At 50.5% G+C, this 18,202-nt stretch overlaps 1 protein-coding gene across 4 annotated transcripts; it reads right to left on the bottom strand.

Moving 5' to 3' along the window:
* Positions 1 to 227: 227 nt before the first annotated feature.
* On the bottom strand, positions 228 to 13,755 carry EVA1B (eva-1 homolog B). Of its 4 annotated transcripts, none has more exons than XM_028739199.2 (4): positions 13,575 to 13,754; positions 8,883 to 8,936; positions 2,998 to 3,083; positions 228 to 1,915 (listed from the first exon to the last, which is right to left on the bottom strand). In XM_028739199.2, exons 3-4 carry the CDS (start codon positions 3,062 to 3,064, stop codon positions 1,494 to 1,496), a joined length of 489 nt encoding a protein of 162 aa, XP_028595032.2. In that variant the 5' UTR covers positions 3,065 to 3,083; positions 8,883 to 8,936; positions 13,575 to 13,754; the 3' UTR covers positions 228 to 1,493. The 4 variants fall into 4 exon arrangements, with proteins under 4 accessions (XP_028595032.2, XP_028595031.2, XP_028595035.2 ...); XM_028739198.2 differs by lacking the exon at positions 13,575 to 13,754 and adding an exon at positions 10,373 to 10,928; XM_028739202.2 differs by lacking the exon at positions 8,883 to 8,936 and having other exon boundaries at positions 13,575 to 13,755.
* Positions 13,756 to 18,202: the final 4,447 nt, after the last annotated feature.

Below are 18,202 nucleotides of genomic sequence, written 5' to 3'. Positions count from 1 at the left end.
CTTGGAACATGGCCAAGAGTCTCAGACTCCCCCGCCCTCTCAAACCTCCCATCTGGCTCCTTCCTGTGCATTAGGGGGCTTAGAGAGAGAGGCATTGGCAAAGCATCTCAACCAAAAGAGGTTCCACCAGGGGCAGAGGAAAGCTAGCCTTCCTGCCTGCTTCTCCCATTTTCCTTGTTACCCAGGTAAAATTAGGCAGAGGACCAGAGGTGAGACCACAAGGCAAGTTGTGGAAAACTGGAATGATGTTTATGAAAGATAAGGCACATTTTTACACAAAAGTTTACCGGCCTGTTAAAAACCAAGGTCCTGTGTACAACATGGGTCTGTGCAAAGTTGAAAGAGTCCCCCTCTGGGGTACATGGGCACCAGGCACAAAGTCCCACAGGACCAGTGGGAAGGTTGCTAATCCCCCCCCCCCTTTTTCCATCAGGGAAAAGAGCCATAAAGGCCACTGGACAATGCTGCTGCTTGATAATACTCAGTCAAACCACACCCTGATTGTGGGATGAGAGGAGTCAGGCAGCAAAGGAAGTGCTGGGGTCATCCCCAAGCTGCCTCCCTGCAGGATGCGCCCCAGTTGTGCATCAACCTGGCTGAAGGTGGGATGAGATGAAGTGCTGCACCCTGAGAATTCACTGGGAGTTTCCTGGTAGTGTGGAAAAATACTGAAGTTGGCACTTACCTGTTCCCTATGCAACTCCTTGAAATAATAAGCACCATTTGGGAGGGGTAGGAGAAAAACAGGCTTCCAACACAGCCAGGAAAAAGGGAGATACAGAACTTTGTCACAGTTGATCTGTCTCCCTTGGTATGTGGTTGTGCACAGGTAGGTCGAAGGTCCTTGCAGTCTATTCCCTCCAACCCATCCCTTTAGAGGTACCTGGACAGGTGCAAGAAGACACCACCACCACCCCTGCTGCCACCACAATCCTCCCCAAGAGCACCATATTCCTTTTTTGCCTACTAAATCAGTTAAGCACAATGCAAGCCAGAGTCCTGCATGCAAGTACTGACTTTGGTCTGTTCAGGCTGGTGAACTGCAACCCCCGTACCTTTTTGTTACTGCAGTGGGCACTGCTACACCACTTTCCATGTTCCCTACACGTGTCCATTGTGAAAATCAGGAATAGTCCTCACACATAAACAAAGGAACTGGCATTAGTTCTGTGTGCTCCTTTACTTTGGCTGCACTGCCTTCCCTCTCAAGTTCCCAGGAGGAAAAGGAGCAGAGTCCTTGAATTTGCTGTCCAACAATTTAACTAACTCATCTTGGTCCTTCTTGCCATTTTATCACTGTCACTTGATCCTCTCTCACCCCTGTGTGAAACCGCTGCCTCTTATCTGGCATTAGGGCAGGTCTCGCAATGTTTGAGATACTGGCTGGGTGAAGTGATTAACCATAAATCCCTTGGGGTGAGACAAGGGGGTTCAAGAGTTCAGTAGCAGTCCACCCTGCCCAGGTGAGGAATGTGACCATGGCCAACCATGGGTCAATAGTAATGGACTCTGCCAATGGTGCCAGTGCCTGTGCCCAGGATGTCAGGCTGCCCGTTGCGCCAGATCTCCCGGAGAATGCGTTCCCGCTCCTCCAGCCGCTGGGCACGTTCCAGCTCTTCCGCCGAGGCAAAGACGTTGACCGTGAGGGTCCCATCAGGGGTGGAGTGGGCCTCCAGCGGCAGCTCGGTCATAGCCAAGGGGGGCTCAGAAGCCGCTTGGTCAATGGTGTCTTCCTCCTCCTCATCGTCATCCTCCTCTTCGTCCTCATCTTCACTGAAGTCGCGTAGGCTTTTTCGGGGCTTGCGGGGGATGGCCTGAGGCTGCCATGAGATGTGGATGACCAGCAGGCAGAGGGTCAAAACAAGGCCAAAGCAGACCCCCAGCACGAAATAAAGGCCAAAGCTCTCAGGGTGATCTAGATGACAGAGACATGGAGGAGAGGGTCAGAAATAGGCTAGGAAAACCACCGAGGAGACTGGCTTTTGAGATTCAAATGGTAGTGAAGGGGACAGAAATGGTTAGGAGCTGGGGCTCCCACAGACTCTGTAGACATTAGGCGGTAAGAAACCGAGCTGATTTGCCATTTCTTTGTGGATGCTGGAATTTTAGTAGCCAAACACTGAAAGACACCAGAGATTTAAACTATTGTGCAGCTGGAGGTGAAGGGCTGTTCAGTACTAAATGCTTAAAACTTAGATAAATACTATGGTGGAGGGAAAGTAGAATGACGTATATAGAAAATATAGGGATACAGTTTCTTCTGTGTGAAATAAAGAAATGGCCTTTGAATAGCTGGGATGTAATGAGGGAATACGGAAGTGGGTACAGGAAGAAGGTAATTAATTTGACATGGTAGTCTTTCGCTGAGGTTTCTTAAATGGTTACCAGAGTATTATTTATTTATTTCACATTGTAAATGCTCAGTTTCAGGCGTTTGTGAATTGCACATCAAGGGATGGATAGCCTTCATCCTCAATGACACAGCTCTATACGAATTAGTTTATGAATGAATGGAAGAGCACGGTGTTGAATGCCTCCCACTGTTTTCCATTATGAAGTCAAGGAGGTATCCTAAATCACACTGCACTGTATGGAGCAATATAACTTTTATAATGTTAAGTTGACCAAAAGGGTTCCTGAACTTGAAATGCAGTGGACTATATTGGCTTCTGGTCCATGGGGTCACAAAGAGTCGGACACGACTAAACGACTAAACAACAACAACAACAACATATTGGCTTCTGAGAGAAGAAATTCAAAGGCTGGTGGCTAAATTGGCTGGTCAGTTCATAAATGCAGGTAAACCAGACTCCCTTCTGGGGATGGGAAGGAAGGAGGTTGATCTGCCATTTTGAAACAGGAGGAAGATCCTCCATCCACATCCCAAGATAATGTGCTGAGGACGGATAGTGGGAACAAGATGCCACCTCTGGCCAAGTGCCAGAGACTGCCATTGCTCACATATATGTCCGCCCCTGCCCCCATTTCCTGACCCACCTCGGATGTGTGCATAGGCTGCTATACTGTTGCTCAGCAGCTCCATCTCCCGCTTGTGGGTCTCCATGGTGGCTCGTCAGTGGCACCTGGGAAGACAGGGAGGAGGGGTCGTTATTAGCATATTACTCCTGCCCAATTCCTTAGAATTAGGAGACATGGTTCATCTAATGATTCATTCAGACAGGAGGCAGCTCGACTGGAAAGAGGACTAAATGACAGAGGGTGTCCATGAAGAATTGAAGAGAACATTAGGCTAAGGGCCTTCAGAAAGAACACAGAGGACCTTCTATCAATATCCCTGCTAAGGAGCAAGGACAGAATTGTTTGTGGTCTGAGATAGGACAGTGTCACCAATGGTCTTCAGAATCGTATTCACAAACATTGGCATCTCAAGATAGCGTTCTAGGTTTAGAGAGCAAACCTTTAATCACAAAAGAACAAGGAACTTAAAGGACTGGTTGGTCCACAGCGACTCTAATGTAAAATCCACAACAGTCCATTATCTTAGGAATATCTGAGCTCTCTGGCCACCATCCCTGCAGACACTGCATTCACTGTAATCATACAAGTAAATTTTTCCAACAGTTTATACCAGCCAACATTTCTCCATGTGCAGTAGCATTTATGTAGTATATGCCATTTGGCGTGCATGCAGGAAACTGTATGTGGGTCAAACACAAAGACCATTACAAATGAGCACCTCAGTAACATGTGGGATAAAAACAAGGTACACCGCCCCCACTGTGAATCATTTCTTAGAACCAGGTCACATAAAGCTGAATGCACGCAAGTTAAATGCATGTGGGTTGCAGGTCTACTAAGATGCCTCCAACAAAGGAATTTCTCTAAAATGGGTCGGGCTTTTAATAAATTGATTGTGGCACTCCTGAGAACTCCTCTCTCTTGGTTTTGCTTATACTGTTGGGTGCACAGCCCCAGAACACTTAAGCTTAAAGGGCAAACAGCTGAGATAGTTTTAAATTGCCAAATAAAAGAAACCTTGGGGGCTTGACTGTGCCAAACAACTCCCCCCCCCCCCCCCGTTAATTAGCAAAACAGCTGCTTTGCTTCCCTCAGGCCCCCAGGCCAGTCATGGGGTTGCTGGACAGGACAGCCTCTCAGGCTGCAAAGTCCTGTGACAGTCATCCCTCCCAGGGGGCCTCTTCCGACATGCGTCACACACCACACCCCGGGCAAGCTTGGATGGAGGCATCTGTCAGTGACTCTGCAAGCTGAAAAGAGGGGCGCCAAAGGATACAAAGAATTTCCTGTGGCCTTTAATCCTCTCAGTGACCCAGGCCTTTGAGTTTCATGCCCGAACAGGGTTTGAACCCAAGTTTCTCCATACCCAAACCCAATGCATTATTTACACTGCCTTGTCATCCCCCGAGGCTCAATGTTTAATTTACGGTTGTGCATGACCCTGGGAAGAGAGTCCCAGCAAATGTTTCCTCTCTTGCCCCATCCCTTAAGCCCCCCACCCCCAGGGCACTTCCTGCCACTGTCACAGGAAAAGATGCATCCTCAGTGGTGGGAAGATGGCTTGTTGTTTGGAGACCGGATGTTGCCTCTTCCTCTGCCCCCACCCAGCAACAGCCGCACTCAGGAGTCTTCCAGGTCAAGGCTATTTCTGGCAGGTTGAAAGGATGTTGCAAAGGGTCCAGAGGACACACTCCAGGGTGGACAGAACAAGGGCCAGGGAACAAGCTGATAGTCATAGAATTGTAGATGCTGGAAGGAACCCCGAGTATAATCTAGTCCAACCCCTTGCAATGCAGGAATATGTGGCTGTTCCATACGGGGATCAAACCTGCAATCAGAGCAAAAAGGTCTTGGGGACAGAAGGACAGGTTGGGTCTGAGACTCTCAGGTTCAAACTACTTCTGAGTCAAAAGCTTTGAAGATTCTCAAGCTGCATGTGAACACAAATTTTCACCAATATTACTACCCACAGCACCGACTCCTTAAACAGGGCCTTGGGCAAATAATTATTCCTGACCCCCCCCCTCCACTGAATAATAGATAGAAAGCACCCCACCCCCATTCAGGACAACATGCTGGATTGGATGCCCCCTTGGGCAAGGAGCAGCTCACAGCCACCCATTTCCAGGAGCCACCCAGGCAGATGCCAGCCTCATCTGCAAACAGAACCCTCCCCCCTCACCCCACAAGCTTTTCATGAGTCCAAGATTTCCTAAAGCTCTGAGCAACCCTTTGATGAGAGCCAGGCAGCTGGGCTGGGCAGCAGGCCAGAGAAGAAAGAGGGGGTTGTTTTGGGGGGAAAATTACCTCCTCTTCTGAACATGCTAAGGATAAACCATGCAAAGTTATGGGCCCCAAACATAACAACATAAGATCAGCCTGCAGGATCAGGCCCATGGCCCATCTAGTCCAGCATCCTGTACTCACAGTGGCCAATCTGATGCTCTAAAGGGGAAACAGCAAGCAGGATTTTTCCAGTGGTTTCCAGCAACTGGTATTCAGAAGCGTTGCTGCCTCTGACTGGTTGTGGCTAGTAGTTATCATGGTTGTTAGTCATCAATAGCCCTCTCCTCCGTGAATTTGTCTGAACCGCTTTTAGAGTCATCTAGCTTGGTGACTAAGGGACAGCAGGTGGTGCTGTGGGTTAAACCACAGTGCCTAGGACTTGCTGATCAGAAGGTCGGTGGTTCGAATCCCTGTGATGGGGTGAGCTCATGTTGCTCGGTCCCTGCTCCTGCCAACCTAGCAGTTCAAAAGCACGTCAAAGTGCAAATAGATAAATAGGTACCGCTCCGGCGGGAAGGTAAATGGCGTTTCCATGTGCTGCTCTGGTTTGCCAGAAGCGACTTAGTCATGCTGGCCACATGACCCGGAAGCTGTACGCTGGCTCCCTCGGCCAATAAAGCAAGATGAGCGCCGCAACCCCAGAGTCGGCCACGACTGGACCTAATGGTCAGGGGTCCCTTTACCTTTACCTAGCTTGGTGACTACCACTGCCTTGTTGATCTGGGGTGTGAGTTTGGTCACGTCTGCTGGGAAGGAGAGCACCTCCTCCTGTTACTTCCCACTGTTCATCTCTACAAGGAATGCAGAGAAGGTCCTGCATCAGGGGTCTGTTCAGCTCCTACCAGACTGGCTAAGCAGTATTTCCACATAAGTCGGGGATAACAACCAAGTTGTAAGGGAGGGAACAAGGGGGTGTTGCTGCTAACCTTCATCAAAGGTAAGAACTGCCTGCTCTCATTTGTCTGTGATGTTGGAAAATGCGCACACACCCCTTAACCAACCCCATGGCAGTACAGCAGGGATGGAATGGGAAAGGGAGTCTAAAAACCACTTGCAAAAATATTTGTAAAACTTGGAAATTAAAATGAAACATTTGGGCACAGAGGATGAAACCCTTAAAAAAAAAAAAGGAGAAAAACAGACCTGTGCCATCGATCACTAACTGGAGTGCAACACACACATATTGGGGTGTGGGTAGGAAAGGGGTCCCCCCATGACCTGTTTTTCATTTGTTTTAGCTAATAAGCATAGAGATAAATGCTTCCATAATCTGACCAAAATACCATATTTTCCGTCCCATAGGACGCTCCGTCCCATAGGACGCACCTAGTTTTTTGGGGGGGAAATAAAGGAATTTTTTTTTCTTTATTTCCCCCCCAAAACCAGGTTGGGGAAACCAAACCAGGTCGGGGAACAGCGGTATGGCGGCGCTCCGCCTCCCCGCTGTCCCCTGAGCTTGTGGGGCTGGCCGATGTCTGCCCGAAGTGCGGGGCGCTCTGCTTCAGTGCGCCCCGCGCTCCATGCAGCAGGCTGTTATCTGCAGCCTAGGGAGCCCTGCGGGAACTCCTGCGGGCTCCCCAGGCTTGCTGATAGCTTCCTGAAGCCTGGAGAGCGAGAGGGGTCGGTGTGCACCGAACCCTCTCGCTCTCCAAGCTTCAGGAAAAACTGTATTCACCCCATGGGACGCACACAGATTTCCCCTTCATTTTTGGAGGGGAAAAAGTGCGTCCTAAAGGGCGAAAAATACGGTAATTTGAAATAACGGAATAATTTTAAAAATAGAGATTTATGTTATGAAACCAATCTCACCAACAAAACCCAACTTTGTCCTATTTTTTTCAAATATCAAGCAGGGGAGAATAAAGAAAAAAGAAAGAAAAAGATTGCAGAGGAACCTTTTGTGAGTAGGGAAAGCAATTTAGAAGGTGCCTTAGATTCTCTCCCATCCCCACTGGTACTTTCTGGGGAACTCTCCTAGATGCCCCCCCCTTTTTTGGAGGGTGAATGAATTTCAAAGGGGGACCAAGCAGTTCCTCCTCCAGTTGAGCCTGAAATTAAAATGGAAACTGGCTTGGCTTGGTTGGAGTCTCTCCTGTGCTGACCAAATTGCCCAATGATGCCTGGCCTGTTGCAGCAGGAAGCCAAGAGTGCAGGAATGCAGGGGAGGGAAGGAGGGAGGGGGCAGGGAGGAAGGGGAACCAGCAGAAGCCAGACACAGACGCAGCTTCAGGCACAGTCCTGGTGCTCAATGTTGCTTTAAGCGCATCTCCGGGAATGTGCTAGCTAATAACAAAGGCAAGAATAACCAAAAGCATGCACAGAGAGCATCCCTCACATTGAGGAAACATTGCCTGTTATTTGGGGGAGAGCAAATCTAGAAAGTTAATTTTTCAATTTCAACCCTTAGGCTGTTTATAGGTTCTATATAACATTGAATTTTTAAAAAGGGTTTTAAAAGAGTTTGGGTGTTTTTTTGGGGGTGGGGGGAGACTTTGTGAATATGTTGCGGTGAACTGCAGCTTTGGCTGAAGACGTAATGTTAGTTAGGACTGGGAAAGGCTCCGTGAAATGGGATTTTCCACAGAGCATTAAAGATTTAGAAACAGATCTCACCCAGTAACAACAGGATATTAAGATGTCACTGGGGGACTTGACTGGAGGTACAAGTCGTTGGCAAGACTCGGCTTAGAATTTAATAACAAATTCTGTCTCTGAGCATGGACAGATTGCTCTTGCATCCACAGCAAGCCCCCTCCCCCAATTTGGGATAAGAGAGGACCCTCCAAGGGCAGAGGTGATAGCTAGCCAGGTCTGCTTTGTGAAATTAAGAGCAGTTACCCCATCCATTGGGGAAAGTGAGCCATGAAGGTTCAGGAGCTACACCTGAGTAGGTTATTCATGCCACTACAGTAAAGGATGCGAGGAAGAGGCCAGAGATAGAACCAACAGGTCTGTCCCTAGAGGTGGGGACTCTCCTTCACTGGAAGTTTTAAAGCAGAGGTTGGATGGCCATCTGCCAGAGATTCTTTAGCTGTGATTCCCGCATTGCAAGGGGTTGGACTAGATGACTCTTAGAGTCCCTTCCAACTCTACAATTCTTTGATTCTAGGAACAAGCACAACTTCTTCTAAAGGAACAGCTGCCAGAGTAGAATCGGACTGGAATCCCAGGGCTTGTTCACCCACTATTTCCACTGAGAAGCTCCTTCCACAAAGCTCCTTCTATCAGCCCATCCTTCCCAAAGGGCACAGGGACAAGATCCCCACTCAGGCGTCACCCAAAAAGGATGAGATGCAACACCAAATGAGGGGCAAAGAGGATGCACAAAATTTGGATGCACTAATTCACGAAAGCTTGCAAGTATTTACTGTGCTTTCGATGGAAATAGAGTACATCTCACCCTGGCAGGGAAGTTTGTGGGTCAGGCAACCTGTGGCCCTGTGCTTGGTCTGCTATCCAAGAGCATAGATGTGGATGGGCAACTTCCAGCTCTCCTTTCTGAAAAGTTTGCTATCTTCAAAGCAGATTTGAATGGGACCGTTACAAAGCGGCTCATGCAAATAGCAGCCACAGAATCCAGCTATCAGACCAACATTGAGAAAGGGTGCCAGGCTTACCAAGCGCAGGGTCTGTCCGAATTCAAGGCTGCTGCTCTGCCTCCATTGCAGTCCCTGTCAGAAGAAAGGAGCCTCTGAGAAGGAGGGGAGAAAGGGAGCCCCCCCCCCTCTGCTTGAGCGGGATCTTACAGAGCAGCAGCAGACTGGCCTCTGGACTGAGCGGCTAATGGAAACTGCCGCTCACTTCCGTGCAGCTGGAAGCGCACAAATGTCAGTACCGGCCTGGCTCCCTTTGGACAGTGAACCCGCCCCCTCCCCTGGAGCAGGAAGCCTGGGCTGGACACACGGACGGACACACACACACCCAGGGACACACAGAGGGAGGAGAAGAGAAGGCCTCCTGTTTCTCTGCGTTCCGGGGAGGAGCAGCCCCCGGGCAGCAGAGGGCCAGGCAGCAAGGAGGAGAGGCTTGCAAGGGCCAATGGACTGCAAAATCCTTTGCGAAAGGAGCTGTCCCTGTGCCCGCCCACCTGCCGTGGTGGTCAAAGGGGCCCAGAGTCCACGGAAGGAAGTCAGGATCAAAAGAGGTCCACACAAAGGACCCTCTCTCTCCGCACCAGGGAGGCCTCCAAGGTTGGGCTTGGGTTGGCATCAAGACCCGCTGGGTGTGTTTGCACAGCCAGGGCAAGAGAAACACCCTCCTGCCAGCCGAGGCAGAAAACGGCTCCTTTGGGCCTCTCAGATTTGGTCCCGGGCTTCATCAGCAGAGCTTGGTTTTAAAAAGGAGGGGTGCTGGATGCCCCCCCCCCAAGGCTGCCTCCTTCTGGATGGGAAACTAGTCAGTAAGCTTAACTATACCGGAGCAGCAATTTCTTAGTTTGAGAGGGGAAAGTCTCTCTCTGCACATGGCTCAGAGACACTCTGTTCCTGTTTCTCCAAGCTAAGCGGTTCTCGGATTAAGCTCCCAAAACGGCACCCTGGCAGAATGCCTCCAGTGGGAGGGGTGCTCATTAGATGTGGCATGTTAAGTTTAACTCAGCCCCACAGAAGAGAAAACAAACATTGCAGCCAAGGCACTGGTCCCAGGAGGCCACGCTGGTTGGCACACCCCGCAAGGGAGGTTTTTTTGGTGCACGTCAAAATAGCCTCTCCTGCTGTTGCCAAGACTTCTCCCCCAAAATGTCAAAACCGCGCACAGGCCACAAATGCAGCATCCAGTTCCAGCAGGTTTTGCAAACCCTGCTATCAAAAAGACAAACGCCAGGTGCCCTGTCTTAGGGAGAAACACTGCATTCAGACAACCAAACTTTCAGTGCAGGAACCCTTCCAAGAATGTGGGCAGCTGCCCACCCCCACCTCCCCAAATACATTAGAAATACTGGTCAGCCTGATAAGGAAAAGGATCCGACCATCTGCTCCAGAAATATATAGTGACTGCTCGCCTCCGCCATTGGTTCAGATTTGGCACACGTGTTTTCCTGGCACACCAAAGTGCTCTCATACCTCTGGGCACTCCAGCCTTTAAGTCCCTCAGCCTTTTAGCCACTAACCTCAGAGCCCCAGCAGTGGCAATGGGGCTGGGAAGGATCAGGCCTCCTCTAGCATCCTCTCTCTTTCTCCGCTTCACAACACTGAGCTCAAAAGCAGCTGTCCCGTCTCCTTGGCTGCAGCAAGTTTGGCAGCTGGAGTTTTCCTGGGACTGAGAGCGATGGCTGCTGAGTTTAGCCCAAGTGGGGCAGTGGACACAGGGGCAGCCAGATCCTGTTTTTCCCAGAAATATCCGGATGGATGGAGGATGAAGAGAAAAATCCAAAAAATGTGACACATCAGCAGAGATGAGTCAAGCCAGGCCAGCAATAGAAAACACAGACCCCCTTCGGTGGGGTGGGGGGGGGCTTCTGGCAAGGAGCAGGAGGAGGGATGCCAAGTATTCAGCCACAGGAAATGGGGGGTGCTGGGGCCCCTCTCTTGTTTGTGGTGGCGGCAGAGGGGGGGCAGTCACTGCCTCAAGGAGTGGAGCTGTTCCCCCAGCCAATTCAGTGGCTTCTCCCAATCTGTACTGATATGTCTGGCGGTATCTGTCCGACAAAGGGCTGGTTGGCTAGTCTGTTGGGGGGGGGGGGAAGGAGGGAGAGAGGCAAGTCAATGAAGTGGCCAGGCTTGAGTGAGAGTTGACACTTCACTACCACAAAGAGGGGTGATGAGGTTGAAGCTGCCAGCCTTGAGAGGACCCTGCCATAGGCACATTATGAGTCCAGACTAGGGCCACTAAAATAATGTGAAGTGGCCCTAGGTTGACCCTTGCAACCTCTTCCACAATCTTCCCCTCCTCCCCTCAATGCAGCAGCTCAGTTCCTATGCTCCCACCATCCAGCGGGCCCCCCCCCCCCATTCCCTGGTCTCCGCACAGCTCAAACATCTGGTTAATGATTAAAGCAAAGTCAAGAGGCTTGAAGTGCAGGGAGAGAGCAGTGGAGGGGGTGACTCAGGGTGCCAACTGTTCAGCTGCAAAGTGTAACTGTGCCGTTGTAACAGCATATTGGGCCGCAGACTTTAGCAGGTGAAAGGACAAACGGTCTCAGTGCTGTTGGAGGCACAAGAGCAAGGAAGTCCTGCATCTTCGTAGTCAGCTGGCAGGCTGGAGAGCTGGAGGAGGAAGCAGTTACAGGTGGAAAGAGAAACGGAGTCCCAAGACAAAGGGTGTGTGCTTGCAATAAGGCCACCGGCTGAACGGTCATCCTGGGGTGCCCTTGGCTCATGCTTTCGTCTCTGCAGTATTCTCAGCTGGCTCCCGACTACTTAGGGGAGTCTGCAGCACTCTATATATGCATTATTGCAACTGCTGAAGAGCACCCAACGGGGGCAGCTAAGTCCATTTGGCCCCAGCCAGAGCCATGAACAAGAATGTTGCCCGGACTTTTCAGCAGCAATTCCTGGGCCTGCTGGGAATGTGCTAACAGGAATGGGCATTGCCATCATGCTCCACTCCTCATTGCTGAGCCATGTGCTGCCAAGATGGCAGGAGAAAGCTTTAAAGGCCCAAACCCAGGAAGCAACACTGAGCTTTGAAGAAGCCTAGCGCCCTGTGGACTTTATCTCATCTCTTTGACCCTTTGTTGTTGTTGTTTAGTCGTTTAGTCGTGTCCAACTCTTCGTGAAGCATGCCAGGCACTCATGTCTTCCACTGCCTCCGCAGTTTGGTCAGACTCATGCTGGTAGCTTCGAGAACACCGTCTTTGACCCTAGCAGGCTTTAAAAGCAGAGCAAGGTGGAAGAAGGGTGTGGATTTGGACCTGGAGCCCCTTCTCAAGGCCTTCATCAGAGCCAGCTTCAGGTTTGCCTTGGGCAACAATGTCCTCTGATGGGCTTATCTGACTGCTGGGCAGTAAAATCTATGTACTTTTAAAATTTCACACAGTACCCCAAAGCAACACTAGGCCAGGGGCATTGTTGGGAAATTTAAAAGCTGGATAGACCCCGTTGCCGTGTTCAGAGTGCTCCCCTACCCCATCAAAATTATAGGAGGTCCAGGGCAGGCATCAGCAGTGGACCATGCCAAAGTACTGCAATTCTGGAAGCTGCCCAAGGATGCTAGATGCTGACACAGAGTCTAGCATTCAGTGCTGGACACATGGAGTCAGCAGCCCCACTGTGGAGTCAGCAGTGGGATGGGGTGTCTACAAAGGCTAGCGAAATTCTAGGTTGCATCAGCACAATAGCATCCAGATCACAAGGAATGGTGCTGTTCCATTCTGCTGTGACCAGGCCTCATATGGAGAACAGTGTTAACTTCTGAGCACTGGAGCTTAAAAAGGCTATTGACACATTGGAATGTGTCCAGAGGTTGGGGTTGGGGTGGGCGAACAAGCAAACTAACACGGGGAGGGGCAAGAGGACCCCTTTCTTCCTAGGTCTTTAGGTTGAAGCAGCTGAGTATATTCAGCCTGAACAAGATACAATGACGACTACTTTCAAATATCTGAAGGGCTGTCACAGAGATGGGGCAAATCTATAGGACTCCTGAAACAACTGATTCAAATCACATGAAAAAGGATTTTGCCTTATTAGAAAGAACTTCCTGATAACGTGAGCTATTTGGAACAGGCTGTTTCAGAAGGTGGTGGACTCTCCTTTGTTAGAGGTTTTTAAGCAGAGGTTGGATGGGATGCTGAAGCAATGGGCGTCTTTGCGCCGAACAGGGGTTTCAAGTGGACGAGCTTCAAGGTCTCTTCCAACTCTATGGTTCTGTGAAATAGCCATGGTGTCATTGACCACATGCAGAGGGACATTGCTGAGTAACTACAGTCAACTGCTACACATTTGAAAACAATGGCTCCCTAATTCCAAGGGTTAGAAGGGTTGCAGAAGTTAAGTAGGACCGGAGAGGAGGAAGGTGGCTAGCTTGTTCTCCAGCTGAATTCTAGCATCTGAGAGAACTCAAGTCTGTGCCCAAGACGTAAATTTGAGCACACTTGTACTGAGCTAACAGGCCCAGATAGGTTCCTCTCCCTACATACAAGCAAACAAACACATGAACACACAGAGAGCAGAATCGGGGTGGGGGGAGATTTCTCCGCTACCTTCCTTGTGAAACATGGTGGAGAACCTCAAGCTAAGTAGCTTCCAAGCCAGACGCAGAAGCCGTTCCTCTTTCTCCAGTGAGCAAAGAACTGGGTTGCCTGGATCCCTGGGTGGGAAGACACAGGGGATGGGGGTGGGGTGGGGGAAGGCTGCTCGCCATGGCATACTCACCAGGCACATGGAGAACAGGGACGCGGGAGCACCAGGGGTGCCAGGACGGAAAAATGGAGCCCCTCTGCCACGGAAGGACCCCCCTGCTCTGTCTTCTTGCTTGGGAATGAAAAGAGTCAGAGAGGCAAAGATGGGGTCTGTTTTCCATTAACGCTGCTGAGCAACAGGAAGTGGTTGAGAGGGGGCTGGCGGGTCAGAGCTCCCCCCCTTCCACCCACACAGAGGGAGCGAGAGCAGGGATGGCTGGATTATTTTGATGGCTAACCTGCTTCAGGTAGAACAAGCAAGGGAAGGCAGGTGCCGTCCCTTAACAAAAATGGCCACTGGAGTACACAACGACAGTAATGAGTATTGAAATTCCATGTGGATGGGAGGGAAGGAGGATTAAATATTCCAGCTGGAATAGTTTGCATGTTAATTTATTTAAATATATGCAAATTTGAGGAGCCTGTTGGTTTAACCTTAAGAAATAGAATAGGCTGAGAGGCGGGAGAACAAGAGACACAATCCCTACCAGGACAGAACAACAAGTCCATCTGAAGGCAGCCCTGTTTAGGGAAGCTTTTAATGTTTGATGTATTACAGTATTACAGTATTACAGTATTTTAATATTTTTTTGGAAGCCGCCCAGGGTGGCTGGGGGGCCCAGCCAGATGGGCAGGGTATTATTATTATTATTATTATTATTATTATTATTATTATTATTCATGGGCACAAACTGCAGCTCCCTTTAGCTACAAGGATCCAGCTTTTGAAGGTGTAAATCCAGAGATGGCATGGCCTTCGCACATTCCCATACCTCCTGCTCTGGTGTTCATGGGCAGGCCTTCAAACAGCCCCTGTGTGTCCTGTGGAGTTTAAGGGTGGATCTGTGCCAGGGAACAACTCAAAATGGGGGACCCCTTTAGCCCAGCTGACTCTGTGTAATCAGAGGTGGAGAACCTCAAACCTGGGTCTGAATGTGGCTGGGAGTCTTTTGCAGGGCACACCCCTTCTCCCCAAGGCCACAGCCCTCATCTGCTTGGCTCAGCACCCTCCTCAACTGCTTTTGCCTGGCTAGAACGTGTCCACGAGCTGTGTGATCATACCTCCTGCTTGCTTGGACAGAGGGAGAGGCGTGGTTGCGTGGCTAGAATGCAGAAAGTAGGAGTCACCTCTGCTGCTCCACCCACTCTTGCCTCTAGCCCCGCCCACCCCTGGCAGGTGACTCCCAGAAGACATGCTATGGGCTGAAAATTCTCTCCTCTCATTCTTTCTGCTTCTCAGCCATTCGCAGACCCTGCCCAAGTGTTGCAGAGACCCCCACCCATAAATTCAGTCCCCACCCCTACCTCATTTATAAGCAGCTGCTCTCCCAACAAATTTAACCCAAATTACTAGATCTGGCCATTCCCTTCCCTTCTCACCGGTACAGTGGTGCCTCACAAGACGAAATTAATTCGTTCCGCGAGTTTTGTCGTCTTGCGATTTGTTTCGTCTTGCGAAGCACGGTGTCGGGAAAGTTTTGGGAAAGCTTCAAAAATCACCAAAGTCTTCAAAAACCTCAAAAAAGGCTACCACACCGCGTTCTATGAGTTGCTCCTCGAAGTCAAGTCGCAACTGTATTAACGGTGTTAAGAAAAAGGAAACAAACTTGCAAGACGTTTCCGTCTTGTGAAGCAAGCCTATAGGGAAAATCGTCTTGCAAAGCAGCTCAAAAAACAAAAAACCCTTTCGTCTTGCGAGTTTTTTTGTCTTGCAAGGCATTCGTCTTGCGAGGTACCACTGTATCCTGCTGCTGCTGCTGCTGCTGCTGCTCTCTCTTTCTGAGGCTGTTTCCTCCACAAGACTCTTATGTGTTCAATCACGTGCAACTTCTACTTGGGTCGAGGGAGAAGAATTTGTAGGCATTAGTCCAACCAGGGTTTAGAGGGTGCTGCTCAGTCCACTTCTATTACCTCAAAGGGCAGCTGTGCCAGCAGCACAGCCCATTTCTGTCCACCCAGTCCCACAGGGAAATGGGGCTGGAACTTAACCCTTCCTCCTTGCCTAGATGCCTTGTCCCCCAAATCCAGGGGGCAGGAGAGTGGGGCTGGGCTTGTTGAGCTGTGAGAGAAAAGCATGCACTCGGGGGGGGGGGTGGACACTGGCACTGGGAAGCAATGGCAAGTGGCAAGGAAGGGGCAAAGCTGCGTCCTCAAGGGCTACCCCCAACCTCTGGAGAGCTCTCCCCAGCCACCCCTTGTGGGCTGGTTCCATCTCAATCACCTTCACTCCTGTACAAAAGAATTTCCAATTATGCTAAAATAGATCCCCAATTCCTCAGTTTGGCACAAAGTTGCACAAGCAATCTGCCAACCCCAAAACAAGTTTGGGGCCAACCTGCTGGGTACACAGCCCTCCATCTGTCATTGTTTTGGGGTGGGGGTGCAAAGACCCTCAGGGAAGCTGCTCAAGGAACATGGGAAGCCCCAACAGAAAAGCTCCTTTCTCCTTCCAGGTCTTGAACTGGGGAGTTGGGGGGGGAAGCGCTGGCAGAGACTTTCCCACCCCAAATCTTCCTTTGCAGGAAGGCTGCTGCTGCAGTTGCAAAGGGTGGAGCTTCCAGGAGGGACTGAGGCCCAGTCAGGGCTGCATCCAGCGCCCAACCCTCAGGCGCCCTCTTGTGCCAAAAAGAGGGCCAGGCATTAACTCAGCAGTGGAAGAGTCCAGCCTGAGGCCCTTAGAATCATAGAGTTGGAATAGACCACAAGGGCCATCGAGTCCAACCCCTTGCTTGCCCTCATATCCCTTTCAGGGGAGCAAGTGAAGGTGCCACACTGGGAGCCCCAGTCCTTTCACTGACTTCTCTTCAGGCCCTTGTTGCAGCACCCAACACAAGAAGAGCCTGCTGGATCAGGCCAGTGGCCCATCTAGTCCAGCATCCCTCCTCTCCCAGTGGTCATCCAATGCCTGTGGTAAACCTGTAAGCAGGACCCAAGCACAAGAGTATTCTCCCCTCCTGTGGTTTCCAGCAACTGGTATTCAGAAGCATTGCTGCCTCTGACGGTGGAGACAGGGCGTAGCCACCTTGGCTAGTAGCCATTGATAGCCTTCTCCTCCAATCCTCTTTTGTGCAATCCTCTTTTAAAGCCATCCAGGTCAGTGGTCACCCCTTCCTCCTGTGGGAGAGAGTTCCACAGTTTACCTATGTGCTGCATAGAGATTCTTTTATCTGTCCTGAATCCTCCACAGCTTTCGGCTTTGAATGTGTTATGGGAGAGGGAGATAAACTTTCCCCTATCCACTTCCTCCATGCCACACATTTTACAATCTTCTATCATATCACCTCTTAACTAATTTCTTGCCACGCCAGCAGTGACGGGGGCTGGGGGCTGGGCTGGGCTTGGGCAACTGACCTAGCCCTGGCAGCAGGCCTCCAAATTGCCATCACTTGCAGGATACACCCCAGCAGTGCCCCTTTGTACCAGATCGCTGCAGAGGATCCTCCGGGGCCCAGAGAACATGGAGAGGGCCTGCACCTGATTGGCTGGAAACCCCAAGTTCAAGCACGGGGGGGGGGGGGGGGGAGATATACCAGGTGGTAGAGTTGCACCCAATACAGTCATACCTCAGGTTACAGCCGCTTCAGGTTGAGTTTTTTTTGGGTTGGGGACCGCCAAAACCTGGAAGTACCGGAACGGGTTACTGCATTCGCGCATGTGCAGAAGCACTAAATCGTGTGTGCATGTGCAGAAGCGCAACCCGCGCATGCGCAGACATGGTGTGAACGCTGCGGGTTCGAATGTGCATCCCGTACGGATCATGTTCGCAACCCGAACATCCACTGTACCCTTAAGCAGGTGACACCAGGTGAGAGGAACAAATTAATAGTCAGACTGATTCTACATGGCAGCTGCGTGCAAAAGAGGGAGCATCCAGCCTAGAATAGGGGTGGCTGCAGCATGCTGTTGGTTTTAGACTGGGGTCAATTTCAAATCCACCCACCTCCCTGAGCCAGAGCACTCTCTGAACTAGTCATCCTTTTGGGTTAGCCTACCTCACAGGGCTGGTGCAGGAGATGTCCCGCCTCATGAGCTCGCTGCAATGTGGGTCAACCACAGTGTTACCGAGGCAGAGGTGGGTTAACAGTGCCTTGTTGGACTGGAAACTCTAGCTCACTTTCCCTTCAGCCCTGCTGTGAAGGTTCCTGGATTTTCTATGCCAGGCCATTTTTCACTGTGAAGGTAAAGGTACCCCTGACCGTTAGGTTCAGTCGCAGATGACACTGGGGTTGCGGCGCTCATCTCGCTCTATAGTCTGAGGGAGCCGGCGTTTGTCCGCAGACAGCTTCCGGGTCATGTGGCCAGCATGACTAAGCTGAGTACCAGCTTCTGCCCTCTTGGGTTTCGCTTCCTCAATGGTGGATTGGTGCCTCAGAGGAATTTTGAGTGTGTTAGATAAGACAGACCAGTGGAATTCTCTCCCAGCTGGGGCTCAACACATTTCCAAGTAGAAGAGTTTTAACCACCACAAGCACCCATACCACCAGGGCAGAAAGGACATACCTGACTGCCAGTGATAACACAGGTGTAAAAATGTTTAAAAGCTAGCAAAATAATTCTCTTGAAACAGAATTCTGTTTTCACATGCTTCTCTCTCTCTCTCTC

This window comes from Podarcis muralis, chromosome 7 (genome assembly GCF_964188315.1).
Source record: "Podarcis muralis chromosome 7, rPodMur119.hap1.1, whole genome shotgun sequence".
In the NCBI taxonomy this organism is placed as follows: domain Eukaryota; kingdom Metazoa; phylum Chordata; class Lepidosauria; order Squamata; family Lacertidae; genus Podarcis; species Podarcis muralis.
Note: the sequence above shows the minus strand (reverse complement) of the source record. Positions and strands in the feature narration are given on the sequence as shown.

Bases quoted from the DNA above. Each gene is read 5' to 3' on its own strand.
- EVA1B (XM_028739202.2), bottom strand. From the start codon at position 3,064: ATGGAGACCCACAAGCGGGAGATGGAGCTGCTGAGCAACAGTATAGCA. The intron at 1,916-2,997 runs GTGGGTCAGGAA...TCTGTCATCTAG, and splicing joins AGCCTATGCACACATCCGAG to ATCACCCTGAGAGCTTTGGC.